Raw genomic sequence first — 18,905 nt, forward strand, 5'->3', positions numbered from 1 at the left:
ATATACGTTGACGATTTGTGAAGAACGGGGCAAGACTTTGGCTATAGTGCCCAAATTCTGTACACGTATAACCCATTCATTTATTTAATTGTTAAATCATTTGATTAATTGATTTTTTTTACCATGCATGATTTATTTAAATGCATTATTTTAAATTACTTATGTTATATGATGCACGTTAAAATATTTTTCAAGTTTCATGCTTCAGGTGATTATTCGAGGCGGGATTGAGGAAAAGACCCGGTGACGATTTTGGGCAATTTTAATGGAGTATTTTAATTTTAAGTTTGGATCGGGGCGTATTAATTGAATTATTAAGTTTCAGTATTTTAGAACCTAAATCATCTACTTAAATATTTTATGATTTTGTTAAATTTTTTAAAGTTTTGGCACTTGTACAAGTTATTTTAAATTTAGAGGTTTTATTAATTAAGGGAAAGTTAGTATTTTTAAATTAGCTTGTTAATTTTTAATTAAGCAAATTTATTCCCCAATTACTACAAACTCACGACACACACACTACATGCTTTACACACTTTTACACACATCTAGAGCCGATCAACACACACACACATAATTCATTCAGATTTTATTTTTTTTTTGAGAGAGCAAAACCTAGGTTCCTAAGAACCCTAGCAGCAGCCCCACTTCCCCATTGAAATTCCAGCAAATTTCGCTGGTTTCCTTCAAAGAAAAATCAAGCCAAGTCGTCCCGGATCGACCTCGCTTCTTTCTCCGCTTCAGTATCGCCGTTTCGGTAAAGTTTATCATCATAAGGCACGCATATTCTGTTTTTTTCTGCATCGATCATGTCATAGTATGCGTTGCGATGTATTTTGTATGAAAATCATGTGTATGTTGTGTAGAAGTTTGAGCAATAATGTTTCGATCAAGTTTGAAAGAAATTTAGGATCACAAATCACGATTTTGCTGTCTTTTTAAATACTACGATTTTTCGGTCCTGATTTTGAGAAAACTTTCAATACAAAAATCGTAGAAATTTTTAATACCTTCGATTTGTTATAAAATTTGAAAATTTTGGGTTACAATTGAGTGAGTTATGACCTTTTTTGTGGGACTGCTCAAACTGCGTTTTCCGAAAAATATGTTATTGATGAATTCTTCAAGTTTTATTATTGCAGGCTTCGTTGGGGATCGACGGGTGATCGCTGCTACGTATAGGTATATTGTTAATGATGTTGGGATGGTTATTGATGTTTTGTTTCGTGTCGTTAGGCACTTGGGGGGACGAGTAGTCGTAAAAACTATTTTGGTGTCAAAATTTGAGGTTATGGGTTTTATTGTATTGCGTTGGGTGGGTCGTTTCTTTGGGAACGTTTGGGACGTTTTTATGGGGTCGAGTCAGTGTCATAGTGTCCTAAGATGAGTCTCGATGGATTGGTTAAAGAATCGTAATATTGAGTTAGGAGTATTAAGATGCAAGTCGCGGAGTCCAGTAGACTCAGCGCCCGAGCGGTAATTTCTTACCGCCCGAGCGCCACTCTTTCTGTTCGAGTGCAGGTCTCCAGAAGACCTGGCACTCGAGCGGTAACATATTACTGCCCGAGCGCCACCCAATCTGTGAGAATGTTTGGTTTCCACTCATGTTCAAGTTCAAATAGTGAGTTCATGTCTTTTATTGTTGGGAAATGTTCACACGTCATCTTAGAGTGTGTCTCGGGGTTTGATGCCATGGTTAGTACGATTAAATGAGGTCAATTCCCGAGTGATCTAGAATGTCATAAGCTACTTAGTCACTTTGGTGGTGAGCTTGAGTACCTAAGTCTAAGTTATGCAAGTTAAGTATCTTAAAATCATGTTAGTCTGTGCAGCAGCGGCCCCAAAGCGAGCTCCAACGAATCCCTCAACGCCAAGTAAGTATGTTCGACGTGCAAAGAAAATATTTTCAAGTTTTTGAGGTATGCTAATTGTCTTGTGACAAAATTATGTATGGGGTTGGAAAGCGTTAAATCATGAACGGGGACCAACCGACCCCGTTAAATTATGAACGAGTTTAGATCAGGATTGGAAAACGTTAAAGAATGAACGGGGACCAATCCACCCGTTAAAGATGAACGGGGATCTCATGTATGTGGCAGTGGATACGTCCCTGTCAGCCCAGTACTGTGGTTTGTCTGATCAGGCATTTATTACGTATGGGTTACTTGCTTTGAAACTTGCCTCTACGCGAAAATGATGAAGTTATGTATGTTCAAGTATGTTCAAGTATGCAAGTATGTTTAAGAAAAGTTTTATGTTGATGGCACGTCTATGTATGTATGTACATATGTTCAAGCTTTTGATATGCAAGTTCAAGTTTCAAGTATGTAAGCTCTATTTTGAAGTTGCATGTGGTTTTATTACGTATTATTCGTTACTTCCAGTTTATACGTGTTGAGTCTCTAGACTCACTAGACTTGATCGATGCAGGCGAGGATGTTTATGAGGAGGCTGGAGGTGGGGACCAAGGAGTAGGCTTGGACTGAGCGGGAGGCTAAACCCGAGGACCGCCATGTTTTAAGTTTTATGAAAACATTTATTTCTTATGTCAAACTTTAAATTTCAAATCTATTTTTGCAACAACTTGAGAGACGTACAGTTTTACTTCTTTTATCGAATTTTGAATGTTCACTTTTTTTAAGAAAATTTTAAAATTTTCCGCAAATTTTTAGTAGTAAAAGTACGGTACGTTACAGTTGGTATCAGAACGGTGTTCTTGTAAAGGGTTACGCCTACTGCCAGTCGCAAGAAGCTCACGAAGTCACACCTCAAGTCTTTAAGTTTTAAAGTTTTGCATTATGTATGTAGTCAGCATTGAATCATGATTTCAGCATGTCCATGTTTTAAGTTTAGATTTCGTGCATCTTATGATATTGCTATTATATTCATGCATATTGGGCTACGTGTTGGGTAAATCGTTGTAGCAGTATGCCTCCCAGACGTGTGATTAACCGGGAAGTTAGGGATGAGAACAGAGAGCATCATGATGAGGAGAGGGTCACTCCTCCTCGTCCACCTCCGGATATGCAGGCGCAGCTGCTCGCAGGTATGACGCAGTTCTTCGCGCAGTTTGCGGGGAACCAGACTGCAGCGAATGCAAGGGCAAGGCCAAGACCTGAAGCGGTGTATGAGAGGTTTCAGAGGATGAATCCTAAGGAGTTTTTGGGAACTACGGACCCGATGGTGGCAGAGGGATGGATTAAGTCCATCGAAGTGATCTTTGATTTCATGGAGCTGCAGGATGCAGACCGAGTCCGTTGTGCCATATTTCTTTTAGCAGGGGATAGTGCGTCGGTGGCAGTTAATTTGCCGACTTTGTCTTGGAATGGGTTTAAGGAAATATTCTTCGCCATGTACTTCACTGAGGAAGTACGATCCAGACTTACCAGAGAGTTTCATTCGCTGCGACAGGGAGACAGCAGCGTGGCAGTCTTCGTCCGGAAGTTTTAGAGGGGGTGTTACTTTGTGCCCCTGATAGCTAATGATGTCCGGGAGAAGTTGAGGCATTTTATGGATGGATTGCGGCCGGTGTGAGGGCCCGTGCTCTTAATTAATATTAATTACCAAACAACAAGGATTAAATGGTGTAAACAACGAAAATGAGTTTAAAACGTTTATTTGGGCCTACTGAAATTTCGACATGACCTCCCCGTAAGTAGGACATCCCAAAAATTTCAAAACACAACAATAACACTATACGCTCGAAAATAACATCAAGTTCACAATCAACCACACAAACATCCTACAGCTGCACTGGTCAGGACTAGACACAACATACCACAAATGAAATCCAAAACAACATAAAAACATAACACCATACAGCTACACAGGGCATCTCCCTGGCAAATGTATCAAACCAGCATAATATATATAAATATCTGGGAACTCTGACACAAACCGACTGACTACTGGGTACCACTCGCTGACGCTCCACCAGACGCGTCAAATCCCCTAGAATGACCTGCTATGGCATAAAAACAACCACAACATATAAAGAAAACAGGGGTCGGACCCCAGTACGACAAACCAGTAAAATCACGACGTATATAAAAGACATGTAATAATACCAAGTAAATGCAATGATATGCGATGCATGAATGATAACAATGGAATAACGGATATCAAATGGAGTCCAAACGAATAGCATCATCAACAGTAACAGTGGCCACCCGTGCCAGGAATGCAGCATCAAATCGCCTCTCGTCCATGCACGTAGCATCGGGAATGCGAGTAGCTAAGTCACTTGTCCCTAGCTGTCATCTGGGAATGTGGCTAATCCTAACCCACTCGTCCCTCTGATGACTCAATATATCTCAACAGAATCAACATAAATCGCCGTCAAAGGAGTCAAGGCTCAATATGTTATGTCAATATAATTTATGCATGAATGCATCAGAATAAACATTCAAGGCACATAATAGCAAATAACTTTCACCGAATATTCTTACACGCCAATATAAGCGTCATAATAATATAGGTTTGAGCGTACCTCAACTTCAACTTACAATACCACAGTAATTTCTTAAGGACTATCGAATGAACTCGTCCAACGATATAACCTACAATATAAATTCACTATACACTTCAATATAACGCATTCCAACTAACTAAAACATTTTATATTGGCTCGGTAAAAATTAAATTTCCGGACAGCCTATAAACCCTTAATAATCTGAAATTTCAAGCTAATACCTCCAGAAACGAAGCCTAAACACACAATAGTAATCTCGCGAAGATGGCTCGCCGGAAACGTCGTCGGAAACACTGTCATGATATAGAACCGAATCGAAGCTCACGTACAGTGCTGGAAAACAGGACCGATGGAGCTCGTAACCTTCCGATTCATGGCAGGAAAGAAGCTAATTGACTGGAGGAAGAAAAGTGTTAACCTACTGAAAAAAAATCTGGCCGCTGGGACGCTGCACGATTGCTGCAGAATGAAGAAGAAAGGAGACAGTGCAAGGCAGGGGAAGAGCTTCTGGATTGATCGATATGATTTTCTTCTATCAATTGGGTTGGGTTATATTAAATAAAATGGAAAATGGTCTGGGCTTATTATTGGGCCTCACATTCTCCCACACTAATTAAAGATTTCTTCCTCGAAATCTAACAAACACAACACTGATATTTACAACATTACGTCTGATAATACATAGGAAATTCAGAATACATCGCGTAATTCATTACATTCTCAAACAAATGAGGCCATTCTTGTCGCATCATTGCCTCTAATTCCCATGTAGATTCTTCTCTTCCACGCCTACTCCATTGTACCAAAACTAGTGGAATCGTCTTGCTCCTAAGCTGTCTTTCCTTGCGGTCCAAAATTTGCACTGGATGTTCAACAAAGCTAAGAGAACTGTCTAACTCCACATCCTCGACATTAAAGATATGAGACGGATCTGGCTCATACTTCCGCAACATAGATACATGAAACACATTATGTATCAAAGACAAACTCTGCGGCAAATCCAAACGATAAGCCAATGTGCCAATCTTCTCAACAATCACATACGGACCAATATAACGCAGAGCTAACTTCCCTTTATGTCCAAATCTCATAGTACCCCGGAACGGTGATACTTTCAAGAAAACATAATCGCCCACTTGGAATTGTAAAGGTATACGCCTTTTATTAGCATAACTGTCTTGACGATCCTGGGCTGCTTTCATCCTTTTTCTGATCAACTCAACTTTATCTTTCATCTCTTGAATAAATTCTGGTTTCGACATCTGTATTTCTCCTACATCTTCCCAACATATCGGCGATCTGCACTTTCTTCCATACAAAGCTTCAAATGGTGCCATACCGATTGTTGTCTGAAAACTATTATTGTAAGAGAATTCCACCAAAGATAATGATTCTTGCCAACCCCCTTTGAAATCCATCACTACTGCTCGTAACATATCCTCTAGAGTCCGGATGGTTCTTTCTGACTGACCATCTAACTGCGGGTAATAGGCGGTGCTCATAGCCAACTTTGAACCCAAAGCCGATTGCAAACTTCCCCAAAATTTCGAAGCAAACCTTTGATCACGATCGGATATTATGGTTACTGCCACACCATGCAATCTCACTATATGATCAATGTACAGTTTCGCCATTTTCATATAAGTACAAGTACGATCATATGGAATAAAATGAGCGGATTTAGACAATCTATCAACAATCACCCAAATGGCATCACAACCACGATTAGAACGAGGTAGATGTGTCACAAAATCCATAGCAATATGTTCCCAGTTCCACTGCGGAACTTCAAGACTATGTAACATTCCACCACGTCTCATTCTCTCGGCTTTAACCTGTTGACACGTTAAACATTTAGCAACAAAATGAGAAATATCTTTCTTCATACCTTCCAACCAGTAATGAGCTCTCAAGGTATGATACATCTTTCGAATTCCTGGATGACTACTGTGTCGACTACAATGTGCTTCCCGTACTATAGCTTCTTTCAGATCTAACAAATTAGGAACCACAAGTCTACCATTAAAGCGCAGACTACCATCTGAGGCAACACTAAACTTTTCTGTCTGACCTGTTTGAGACAATTCTTTTAATTTATGAATGTGCGGATCAGTTCTCTGTGCTGCTTTGATTCTGGACAAAATCTGTGGCTCAACTTGAATAGATGATACTAAAAAGTAGTCTCCACTAATCTGATAAGTCCATCCTGAAGTTCCCAAGTGCTCATGAACTTTAGAGATAGTCAAAGATGTCAGCATAGCATTCTGAACTTTCCTGCTGAGGGCATCTGCAACGAGATTCATTCGCCTTGGTTGATACTGAATCTCACAATCGAAGTCTTTAAGCAACTCCATCCATCGACGCTGTCTCATATTCAAGTCCGGCTATGAGAAAAGATATTTAAGAATCTTTTGATCCGAATAAATCACAAACTGCTCACCGTACAGATAATGACGCCATAACTTCAATGCAAACACAATGGCAGCCAACTCTAAGTCATGAACTGGATATCGAGTCTCATGCGGCTTCAACTGACGAGAAGCATATGCAATCACTCACCCATTTTGCATTAAAACACAACCAAGTCCATTTAGAGATGCATCTGAACAAACAACATATCCACCTGAGCCTGATGGCAAAGCTAGCACTGGAGCTGTTGTCAACTTTTCCTTCAAATTCTGAAAACTTGACTCACATTCATCAGTCCACACAAAACATCCATCTTTTTGCGTTAATTGGGTCATAGGCCTTACTATAATAGAAAATCCTTCAATAAAACACCTATAATATCCTGTCAATCCCAAGAAACTACGAATATCGGAAATATTCGTCGGTGTTGGCCAATTGATAATAGCTTCCCCTTTACTAGGATCCACTGATACTCCTTGAGGATATAACATGACCCAGAAATACTACTCTGTCCAGCCAGAATTCATATTTAGAAAATTTTGCATACAATTGCGCTGCTCTTAGTGTCTGGAGGACTAACCTTAAATGTTCTCGATACTCTTTCTTTGTCTTTGAATAAATCAGAATGTCATCTATGAAGACAATAACAAATCTGTCTATAAATTCTCGAAAAACCCGATTCATCAAATCCATAAAAACCGCTGGTGCATTAGTTAATCCAAAAGGCATAACTAGAAATTCATAATGTCCATAACAGGTTCGAAATGCTGTCATCGGAACATCTTCCTCTCGATCTCTAAGCTGATGGTAGCCAGAACGAAGATCGATCTTTGAATACACTGATGTACCTTGCAACTGATCAATCAAGTCATCGATACGCGGCAGAGGATACTTATTTTTCACAGTAGCTTTATTCAACTGTCTGTAATCAATGCACATTCTCATCGTTCCGTCTTTCTTCTTTACTAACAATACCGGAGCTCCCCAAGGTGACATACTTGGTCTAATATAGTCTTTTTCCAGTAAGTCCTGTAATTGCTCTTTGAGTTCTTTCAATTCCGCTGGAGCCAAACGATATGGTGCTCTTGAAATAGGATTTTTCCCGGACACCAACTCAATGCTAAAATCGATTTCCCTCTGGGGTGGAAATCCAGGAATCTCATCGTGAAATACATCAGGGAATTCCTTGACAACAGGAATATCAGAAACTTCAAACCCTTTTCCCCGAGTCGCATCAACTGGATCATGAATCCTTCATTTCCTGAAGACAAGATTCTAAACATTTCCATTGCTGACACTAATGGAATACGTGATTGCGAATCACTACCGTAAAAATTCCATTTACTGCCATAATACGGTCTGAATCTGACAACTCCATGGAAACAATCAACGGTAGCTCGATAATTTGACAGAGTATCCATTCCCAGAACACAGTCGAAGTCAGACATATCTAGCTTGATTAGATTAGTTATCATAATATTATCATCGAATCTAATCACACAATTCAGAATTATCTCATGAGACATCAAACATACACCGACAGGTGTAGAGACTGACACAGTATCTATCAACGGAGTAGTAGCAATCTCATGCTCATCAACAAATACAACAGATACAAATGAATGAGATGCTCCTATGCTTATCAGTATACGCGCAGGATGATTAAAAATAAGGTAGATACCTGCAATAACTCCGCCCGGTGCGTCTTGAACTTGAACCTGAGTTAGAGCATGAACTTGAGCCTGCTGTGGCCCTGGAAAACGCTGCAGAACAGAACCTCTAGGATGAAGATAGCTAGACTGCTGAAAAGACTGAGTCGGAACAAAAGGTCTAGTTGCTGGTCCTCTAAAACCCTGACCAAACTGAGGTTGCTGAAATTGTTGTCTTGCTGCATTCGGACATACTCTAGCATAATGTCCAACTTGCCCACAGATATTACAAGATCCATGAACTCCCGTACACTGAGTACTGATATGCTTACCACCACAACGATCACAAAATACTCCAACTGGTGACCCAACTGAACTTCCACGCTGATTGCCGGAACTAGAAGAACTACTACGAGTCTGTTTCTTGAACTGTTTTCCTTTGGCCTTAAAGTGTTGCTGCTTTGGTTGCTGATAAGACTGCGAAGGCTGATACGGCAGTAAAGGACGGTATAGTGGTGCACCAACTGGCATCGGCACATTTCCTCCGAAACTCTGAGGAAAACCTGGCTGAACTGATTGTGGTTCTGCCAAAAGTAGACTTGCCTCCACATTCTTGGCTTTCTCTATAGCATCGGCATAATTAACAGGCGCTCCAGCAACTACTAAAGTGCAAATGGTTCTATTCAATTCTTGCATAAAATGCGATAGCTTGTTCCGATCACTGTTAGCAACATGAGGAACATAGGCAAGAAGTGCTGAGAATTGAGAGGCATACTCCACTACAGTCATGTTACCTTGAGTCAATCTATTAAATTCAGATTCCTTGGCCGAATAATACGAAGGCGGTGAATATTCTCGAGCAAATTGAGCACAAAATACATCCCAAGTAACTGTTTCACCTGATTCCTTCAGAGCTTCCTCGGTAGTTTCCCACCATAACTGAGCTCGGTCTTTTAGTTGACAAATAGCCAACTTAAGTTGCAAATCAGGAGTGTACTCCAACATATTAAACAAGCGTTACATACTTTTTAACCATGCTACAGCTTTCTCACCATCTTCATTTCCAAATAATCGAGGAGGACGCATGTTCTGAAATCGGGATATCACTAGTTCCATTTCACCCATTCCTCTAGTCAACTGATCCACATCATGCTCAACGTTAACATTTCGAGCTTCACCGCGAGGACGACGACCTTGTCTTCCCCATTCAGTCTCATTAAGTCCTCTCACATTAGGAGCTTCAGATTCCTGAACAACTTCCTATCCTTTTCTACCCTTACGTCCAGGTGCCATCTACAAGACACAAGGATTTAATCCACAGGCAAAAAACAAAATAATCGGCTGAGTATAAGAGCATAAACTTAAAATAATACGCTCTAGTCATGCTGATACAATGAATTCCAAACATAGAAACAATTAAGAGCAAATAATCAAACACATGCCCAATCATTTTATTTGTGTCTAAACTCGAGTGTCCTAGACTCTAATTCGAGCGTATCCCAATTACGCTCTGATACCAAACTGTGAGGGCCCGTACTCTTAATTAATATTTAATTACCAAACAACAAGGATTAAATGGTGTAAACAACGAAAACGAGTTTAAAACGTCCATTGGGGCCTACAGAAATTTCGGCATGACCTCCTCGTAAGTAGGACATCCAAAAAATTTCAAAACACAACAATAACATTATATGCTCGAAAATAACATCAAGTTCACAATCAACCACACAAACATCCTACAGCCGCACTGGCTAGGACTAGACACAACATACCACAAATGAAATCCAAAAGAACATAAAAACATAACACCATACAGCTACACAGGGCATCTCCCTGGCAAATGTATCAAACCAGCATAATATATATAAATATCTGGGAACTCAGACACAAACCGACTGACTACTAGGTACCACTCGCTGACGCTCCACCAGACGCGTCAAATCCCCTGGAATGACCTGCTATGGCATAAAAACAACCACAACATAAAAAGAAAACAGGGGTCGGACCCCAATACGACAAACCAGTAAAATCACGACGTATATAAAAGACAAGTGATAATACAAATAAATGCAATGATATGCGATGCATGAATGGTAACAATGGAATAACGGATATCAAATGGAGTCCAAACGAATAGCATCATCAACAGTTACAGTGGCCACCCGTGCCAGGAATGCATCATCAAATCGCCGCTCGTCCATGCACGTAGCATCAGGAATGCGAGTAGCTAAGTCACTCGTCCCTAGCTGTCATCTGGGAATGTGGCTAATCCTAACCCACTCGTCTCTCTGATGACTCAATATATCTCAACAGAATCAACATAAATCGCCGTCAAAGGAGGCAAGGCTCAATATGTTATGTCAATATAATTTATGCATGAATGCATCAGAATAAACATTCGAGGCACATAATAGCAAATAACATTCACCGAATATTCTTACACGCCAATATAAGCGTCATAATAATATAGGTTTGAGCGTACCTCAACTTCAACTTACAATACCACAGTAATTCCTTAAGGACTATCGAATGAACTCGTCCAACGATATAACCTACAATATAAATTCACTATACACTTCAATATAACGCATTCCAACTGACTAAAACATTTTATATCGTCTCGGTAAAAATTAAATTTCCGGGCAGCCTATAAACCCTTAATAATCTGAAATTTCAAGATAATACACTAGTAGAATTTTGGGTTTTTACTTCGTCACTAGTTACTTCGGCGATTGTTAATAATGAAGTAGTATATACCAATCAACTTCGGTAATAACATCGACGAAGTAAAAAATTATTTTTTACTTCACAATTTAAAAAACACGGGTTTCACTTCTAATTTATTGTAACATTTTACTTCGATAGATTAGTTTTGATGAAGTAAAAACTTAAAAAAAATTTAAAATTTATATTTAGTGAGGTAAAAAAATGAACCATAATTTTAATTAATCTCCCTTAAATTATCTCTTAATTCATCGAGATCCTTATTGAAAAAAAAATCGAGATTTGCGGATACACACTTGTAGATTCGTGTATATACTTGTGGATTTGTGAATATATACTCGTGGATTCGTGGATTTTCATTATTTTTAGATGGATAATTTATGAATCAAATTAATATGTAAAAGTTATATATGTGTGTATGTGTGTACATAGTGTATTATTGTATATTAATTAAATTATTTTGATAAAATGAAAAGTGTAATTTTCACTTCACTATTTTATTAAATTAGTGTGATAATGATCAAAAATTACTTCGTTAAATTAGAATTGCGTTGCAATAAAATATGATTATTTACCTCAACACTAAATTAAATGATGAAGTAATAAAATATAAAATAACTCTTCATATTAAAATTGTGTCGAAGTTAAAGAAAGAGAATTTACTTCACCACAATTCAATAATTGTGCAGTAGTTCTCTATTAATTACTTCACTATATACAAACAAATGAAATTTTTTTAAATATACTACTGCGTTTAAAAAACTGTGCGACGGTTTACTAAAACTGTCGCTAATTAGCGACTGTTTTGTTAAACTCGTCGCTAATTAGCGACCCTTTTTTGTACATGTCGCTATTAGCGACTGTTTATATAAACTGTCGCTCATTAGCGACGGTTTACAATAGCCGTCGCGAAAGTAAATCAGCGACAGCTGTAAAAAACTGTCGCTAGTAGCAACGATTACAAATAGCCGTCGCTAATTAGCGACAGACTTTATGTCCGTCGCTAAATAAATCGGCAACAGTTTATATAACCGTCGCTAATTAGCGACAGGTTTAGATATACTGTCGCTAATTAGCGACAGTTTATTTTATACTGTCGCTAATAGCGACGGTTGTATCACAAAACCGTCGCAAAGCACCTATAAAATGCCACACTTCTACCTATTTTCCACCACACACCATTTCACATCTTCGGTCTATTGTTCTCTTCTGCCCGATTATTGTTTCGCTTTATGTATGGTAAATATTTTAGCTTTTATTTTAATTTTAGATCAAAAATTTTAATTTTTTTCCTTTATTTTATCATAAAGTTATAATATTTTTATAAATTATTTATAAATTCATAAATGTGATATTTAGATGAGTTGAGAAAATTATTTAAAACTAATTACGAATAATTACAAAACTAAATATTATTTATTGAATTATGAAATTTTTTATTTTAAAAATAATAACATTAGCGACGGTCTTTTAAAAATAAATTGTCGCTAAATAGCGACGGTTTTAATCAAAGCCGTCGTTAAGTACTTAGCGACAGCTATCTAAACCGTCGCTAACTAGCGACAGTTTATTTTTAAAAGACCGTCGCTAAGTAGCGACAGTGAATGTAAATCGTCGCTAATCAGCGACGGTTGTTTATTCCGTCGCTAAATCAATTACTTCACAATTATCCGAAGTTATAACAACACATTTACTTCGTTATTAAATGTGAATTATGTAGTTATATATAAGCTATTACTTCTGCACTTTACGAAATCGATGACGTCTAAGGCGTTTTTACTTCGGCATCGGTCTAATTTCGGACCGGTTTTCTTCATTGAACCGGTCAACGACTTCGCTAATTTCTTAGATACGACTTCGGTGATAATGCGAAGTAAAATGGTACTCTATTACTTCACGTGCGTCTACTTCGGCAGTTATCTACCTATTACTTCATTTAATATGCGAAGTAAATCAAGGAAATTCTACTAGTGATACCTCCAGAAACGAAGCCTAAACACACAATAGTAATCTCGCGAAGATGGCTCGCAGGAAACGTCACCGGAAACACTGTTCACGATATAGAACCGAATAGAAGCTCACGCACAGTGCTGAAAAACAGGACCGATGGAGCTCGTAACCTTCCGATTCATGGCAGGAAAGAAGCTAATTGACTGGAGGAAGAAAAGTGCTAACCTACTGAAAAAAAATCTGGCCGGTGGGACGCTGCCCGATTGCTGCAGAATGAAGAAGAAAGGTGACAGTGCAAGGCAGGGGAAGAGCTTCTGGATTGATCGATATGATTTTTTTCTATCAATTGGGTTGGGTTATATTAAATAAAATGAGAAATGGGCTGGGCTTATTATTGGGCCTCACAGCCGGTCTTGCGCCATGACGTTCGAGTTGCTGGTCCTGCTACTTACTCAGTTGCCGTATCGAGAGCTTTGGCGGCAGAGCAAGATCAGAGGGATATTGAGGCTGACAGGCAGGGCAAGAGGCCTTACTAGGCACCAACGCATCAGCAGCAGCAGCATCAGAGGCCCCAGTTCAAGAAACCTTACCTGGGGCAGCAGGGGAAGAAGCCTTATCAAGGACCACCGAAAGGCAATGGTCCTATTTAGCAGCGGAAGGCGCCTCAGAGACCTGGGAATTTTTTAGTGTGTCCTATATGCAATCGCCAGCATCCGGGAGAGTGTTTATACGGATCAGGCAAATGCTTTAAATGTGGAGCAAGTGACCACATGTTGAAGCAGTGCCCACAATGGAAGCAGCCAACCCAGGGCAGGGTATTCGCTATGCATGCTCAGGAGGCGAACCCAGACACTACACTGTTGACGGGTAATTTATTTAATTCAGTACAGTATTAGATTTTTACCTTGCATGCTCGTTTTGTTTTGGGATTATTAAGTTGCTAGTTGGAATTTTGGTATATTTTGTTGCATAAGATTTATGATAGAGCTTTTGGGATATAAGTTTCGTGTCGTGCTAACGTCTCTCAGGAAATATTTTCATTAAGAGAATAGCCACTCAGGCCCTGATAGACTCAGGAGCCACCCATTCTTTCATATCAGAGACGTTCGTCAGTCACTTGGATATCAAGATGATTGGTCTTGACATGAATTACTCAGTGACAGTCCCATCAGGGGAAGAATTATCAGCTACTAGTGTGGTCAGGGACAATGATCTGGAATTGCAAGTCCACCTAGTGTATGCCGACTTGATCGTCTTGCCAATGCCGAAATTTGATATTATCTTAGGTATGGACTGGTTGACAAAGAACAGAGTCTTGATCGACTTTCAGAAGAGATCAGTGTTGGTTAGACCGATGGGAATGGAGCAGTTTCTATTTGAGCCAGACAGATGGAGAAGCTTCCCTCATATGATCTCCTGCATGCAGGCACAGAGACTTATTTCTAAGGGGTGTCAGGCTTTCTTGGCCACCATTGTTTCGGCACCTGATGCGCCCACTCCATCTATATAAGATGTGCCGGTAGTCAGAGACTTCCCAGACGTCTTTCCTGATGACGTCACAGGTCTTCCACCAGATAGAGTGGTGGAGTTTTCCATTGATCTTATGCCAGGCACAGTGCCAATCTCCAAGGCACCGTACCGATTAGCTCCAGCTGAGATGCTAGAACTTAAACAGCAGATACGGGAGCTTCTTGACAAGGAATTTATTCGCCCTAGTTTCTCTCCATGGGGCGCACCAGTGCTGTTCGTAAAGAAGAAGGATGGGAGCATGAGGCTGTGTATCGATTACCGAGAGTTGAACAAGATAACGATCAAGAACAAATACCCACTTCCAATGATCGAGGACTTGTTCGATCAGTTGCAGGGAGCTTCCGTGTTCTCTAAGATAGATCTTCGATCGGGGTATCATCAGCTGAAGGTAAAAGATACAGATGTTCACAAGACAGCCTTCAGAACCAGATATGGGCATTACGAATTCTTAGTGATGCCATTTGGACTGACGAATGCCCCAGCAATTTTCATGGACCTCAGGAACCGAGTATTCCAACCTTATCTTGATAAATTCGTCATAGTGTTTATTGAGGATATCCTTATTTACTCAAAGAGCCATGAGGAGCACAGTCAACATTTGAGGACGGTTTTACAGACCTTGCAGAGTCGCAAGTTAATTGCGAATTTCAGTAAGTGTGAGTTTTGGTTGGAGAAGGTAGCGTTTTTGGGGCATATAGTGTCTAGCAGTGGTATTGAGGTAGATCCAGCTAAGGTAGCAGCCGTTAAGGATTGGGTCGACCCGAAGAATGCTTCAGAGATCCGCAGTTTCCTAGGCCTAGCAGGCTACTACAGGAAATTTATTCAAGGATTGTCTTCGATAGCAGTGCCACGCACTTCACTGACAAAGAAGAATGCTAAGTTCGTATGGAGTGTCGAGTGTCAGAAGAGCTTTGATGTTTTGAAGCGAGCTCTTATTTCCACGCCAGTGTTAGCCATGCCATCAGGGCAAGGGGATTTTGTGTTATACACCGATGCATCTAAGCTCGGTCTAGGCGCAGTGTTGATGCAGCAGGGTCGGGTTATAGCCTATGCTTCCAGGCAGTTGAAGGTACATGAGAAGAACTACCTGACTCACGATTTTGAGTTAGCCGCTGTAGTCTTTGCGTTGAAGATTTGGAGACACTACTTGTACAGCGAGAAATGTCAGATTTTCACTGATCATAAGAGCCTCAAGTATTTCTTCACGCAGAAAGAACTGAATATGAGACAGAGACGGTGATTAGAGCTGGTAAAAGACTACGATTGTGAAATTAGCTACCATCCGAGAAAGGCTAACGTTGTGGTAGATGCCCTAAGCAGAAAAGTCGCAGTCATAGCACAATTGTCAGTGCAGAGACATCTTCAGTCCGAGATTCAGAAATTTGGTCTAGAGATTTATCGTAAGGGCAGAACTCCCAGGCTATCTAATCTGACAGTCAAGTCTGATTTGCTAGACCGTATCCGTCAAGGACAGTCTTCAGATGAACAGTTACAGAAGTGGAAACTGAAAGATGAAGCCAAGGGCAGTGTGCTCTACTCAGTGTCAGACGGTATTGTGAGATACAGGGGAATAATGTGGGTGCCTAACGTAGGTTCGATCAGAGAAGATATCTTATCAGAGGCACATGCATCTCCGTATTCAATCCACCCAAGAGGTACGAAGATGTACAAAGACCTGCAGATTTTGTATTGGTGGCCAGGGATGAAAAGAGACATTCGCAGATTCGTGTCTGAATGCCTCACTTGTCAGCAGGTGAAGACAGAGCACCAGAGGCCAGCAGGAATGCTTAAGTCACTCCGTATCCCCGAGTGGAAATGGGAGAATATTACCATGGACTTCAAAGTCGGTTTGCCGAAGTCAGTCAGGGGTTTTAATGCCATTTGGGTCATAGTGGATCGACTCACTAAGTCAGCGCACTTCTTTCCAATGAAGACGACTTTCTCAATGACACAGTATGCGGAGCTTTATATCAGGGAGATCGTTTGATTGCATGGGATCCCAGTTTCCATTGTGTCCGACAGGGACCCAAGATTTACGTCGTCCTTCTGGAAGAGTTTGCACGCGGCCATGGGGACGAAGCTGCAATTCAGCACAGCTTTCCAACCGCAGACAGATGGCCAGTCGGAGCGAGTGATTCAGCTTTTGAAGGATCTATTGTGAGCATGTATGATCGATTTCCAAGGGACGCGGGAATCGAAGCTACCTCTAGTGGAGTTTACATACAACAACATTTTTCAAGCATCCATTGGTATGGCTCCCTATGAGGCATTGTATGGACAAAAGTGTAGATCACCGATTTATTGGGATGAAGTTTGAGAGAAAGCAGAACTTGGGCCAGAGATAGTTCAGCAAACTGCAGATGTGGTGGTCAAGATCCGAGATAGGAGACCGCCTAGAGTCGCCAAAAGAGCTATGCTAACAAAAGGAGGAGAGATCTCGAGTTTGCCGTGGGTGATCACGTTTTTATAAAGATAGCACCTATGAAAGGTGTTATGAGATTTGGGAAATGAGGCAAGCTGAGTCCGATGTTTATTGGATCGTTCGAGATTCTTGACAGAGTTGGGACGCCAGCGTATCGTATTGCCCTTTTGCCGAATTTGGTCGGCGTACACAACGTGTTCCACGTCTCGATGCTGAGGAAGTACCTAGCTAATCCTTCGCATATTCTGAGCTATGAGCCGCTACAGCTTACTCCAGACCTGTCTTATGAGGAAAGACCCATCCAAATCCTAGACAGGCAGGAGCGCAGACTCCGGAACAAAGTGACCAAGTTGGTCAAAGTCCGGTGGTTAAACCAATCCGTGGAGGAAGCCACTTGGGAGTCAGAAGTGGACATGAGGATTCGCTACCCGGAGTTGTTCGGTAAGATTTAATTTCGAGGACAAAATTTTTATAAGTGGGGGAGGAACTGTAGTCCCCAAATTCTGTACATTTATAACCAATTCATTTATTTAATAGTTAAATCATTTGATTAATTGATTTTTTTACCATGCATGATTTATTTAAATGCATTATTTTAAATTACTTATGTTATATGATGCACGTTAAAATGTTTTTCAAGTTTCATGTTTCAGGAGATTATTCGAGGCGGGATTGAGGAAAAGACCCGGTGACGATTTTGGCAATTTTAATGGAGTATTTTATTTTTAAGTTAGGATCGGGGCGTATTAATTTAATTATTAAGTTTTAGTATTTTAGAGCCTAAATCATCTATTTAGATATTTTATAATTTTGTTAAATTTTTTAAAGTTTTGGCACTTGTACAAGTTATTTTAAATTTAGAGGTTTTATTAATTAAGGGAGAGTTATATTTTTAAATTAGCTTGTTAATTTTTAATTAAGCAAATTTATTCCCTAATTACTACATACTCACGCCACACACACACACTACACGCTTTACACACTTTTACACACATGTAGAGCCGATCAACACACACACATAATTCATTCAGATTTTATTTTTTTTAGAGAGCAAAACCTAGGTTCCTAAGAACCCTAGCAGCCGCCCCACTTCCCCATTGAAATTCCAGCAAATTTCGCTGGTTTCCTTCAAAGAAAAATCGAGCCAAGTCGTCCCGGATCGACCTCGCTTCTTTCTCCGCTTCGGTATCGCCGGTTCGGTAAAGTTTATCATCATAAGGCACGTATATTCTGTTTCTTTCTGCGTCGATCATGTCATAGTATGCGTTGCGAATTTTGTATAAAAATCATGTGTATGTTGTGTAGAAGTTTGAGCAATCATGTCTAGATCAAGTTTGAAAGGATTTTTGGAGCACAAATCACGATTTTGCTGTCTTTTTAAATACTGCGATTTTTTTGTCGTGATTTTGAGAAAACTTTCAATATAAAAATCGTAGAAATTTTAGATACCTTCGATTTGATATAAAATTCAAAAATTTTGGGTAAATATTGAGTGAGTTATGACCGTTTTTCTGAGACTGCTCAAACTGCGTTTTCCGAAAAATATGTTATTGATGAATTTTGAAGTTTTATTATTGCAGACTTCGTTGGGGATCGACGGGTGATCGCTGCTGCGTATACGTATATTGTTAATGATGTTGGGATGGTTATTGACGTTTCGTTTCGTGTCGTTAGGCACTTGGGAGGACGAGTAGTCGTAAAAACTATTTTGGTGTCAAAATTTGAGGTTATGGGTTTCATTGTATTGCGT

At 39.9% G+C, this 18,905-nt stretch overlaps 1 protein-coding gene across 1 annotated transcript; it reads right to left on the reverse strand.

Annotated features, from left to right (window-relative positions):
* Window positions 1-3,627: 3,627 nt before the first annotated feature.
* LOC140956256 (uncharacterized) lies at window positions 3,628-9,534 on the reverse strand. Its single transcript, XM_073412955.1, has 2 exons — window positions 8,562-9,534; window positions 3,628-3,961 (listed from the first exon to the last, which is right to left on the reverse strand). The coding sequence occupies exons 1-2, from the start codon at window positions 9,532-9,534 to the stop codon at window positions 3,906-3,908; spliced, it is 1,029 nt and encodes a 342-aa protein (XP_073269056.1). The 3' UTR covers window positions 3,628-3,905.
* Between the last annotated feature and the right edge of the window lie 9,371 nt (window positions 9,535-18,905).

Source organism: Primulina huaijiensis, chromosome 13 (assembly GCF_012295235.1).
Source record: "Primulina huaijiensis isolate GDHJ02 chromosome 13, ASM1229523v2, whole genome shotgun sequence".
NCBI classification, from domain to species: Eukaryota; Viridiplantae; Streptophyta; class Magnoliopsida; order Lamiales; family Gesneriaceae; genus Primulina; species Primulina huaijiensis.

What these genes read in the sequence shown, in the direction of transcription:
- LOC140956256 (XM_073412955.1), bottom strand. Translation starts at nt 9,534, where the DNA reads ATGTTGGAGTACACTCCTGATTTGCAACTTAAGTTGGCTATTTGTCAA. An exon ending in ACCGGGCGGAGTTATTGCAG is followed by an intron (nt 3,962 to 8,561) that starts GTATCTACCTTA and finishes ATGCCATAGCAG; the next exon opens with GTCATTCTAGGGGATTTGAC.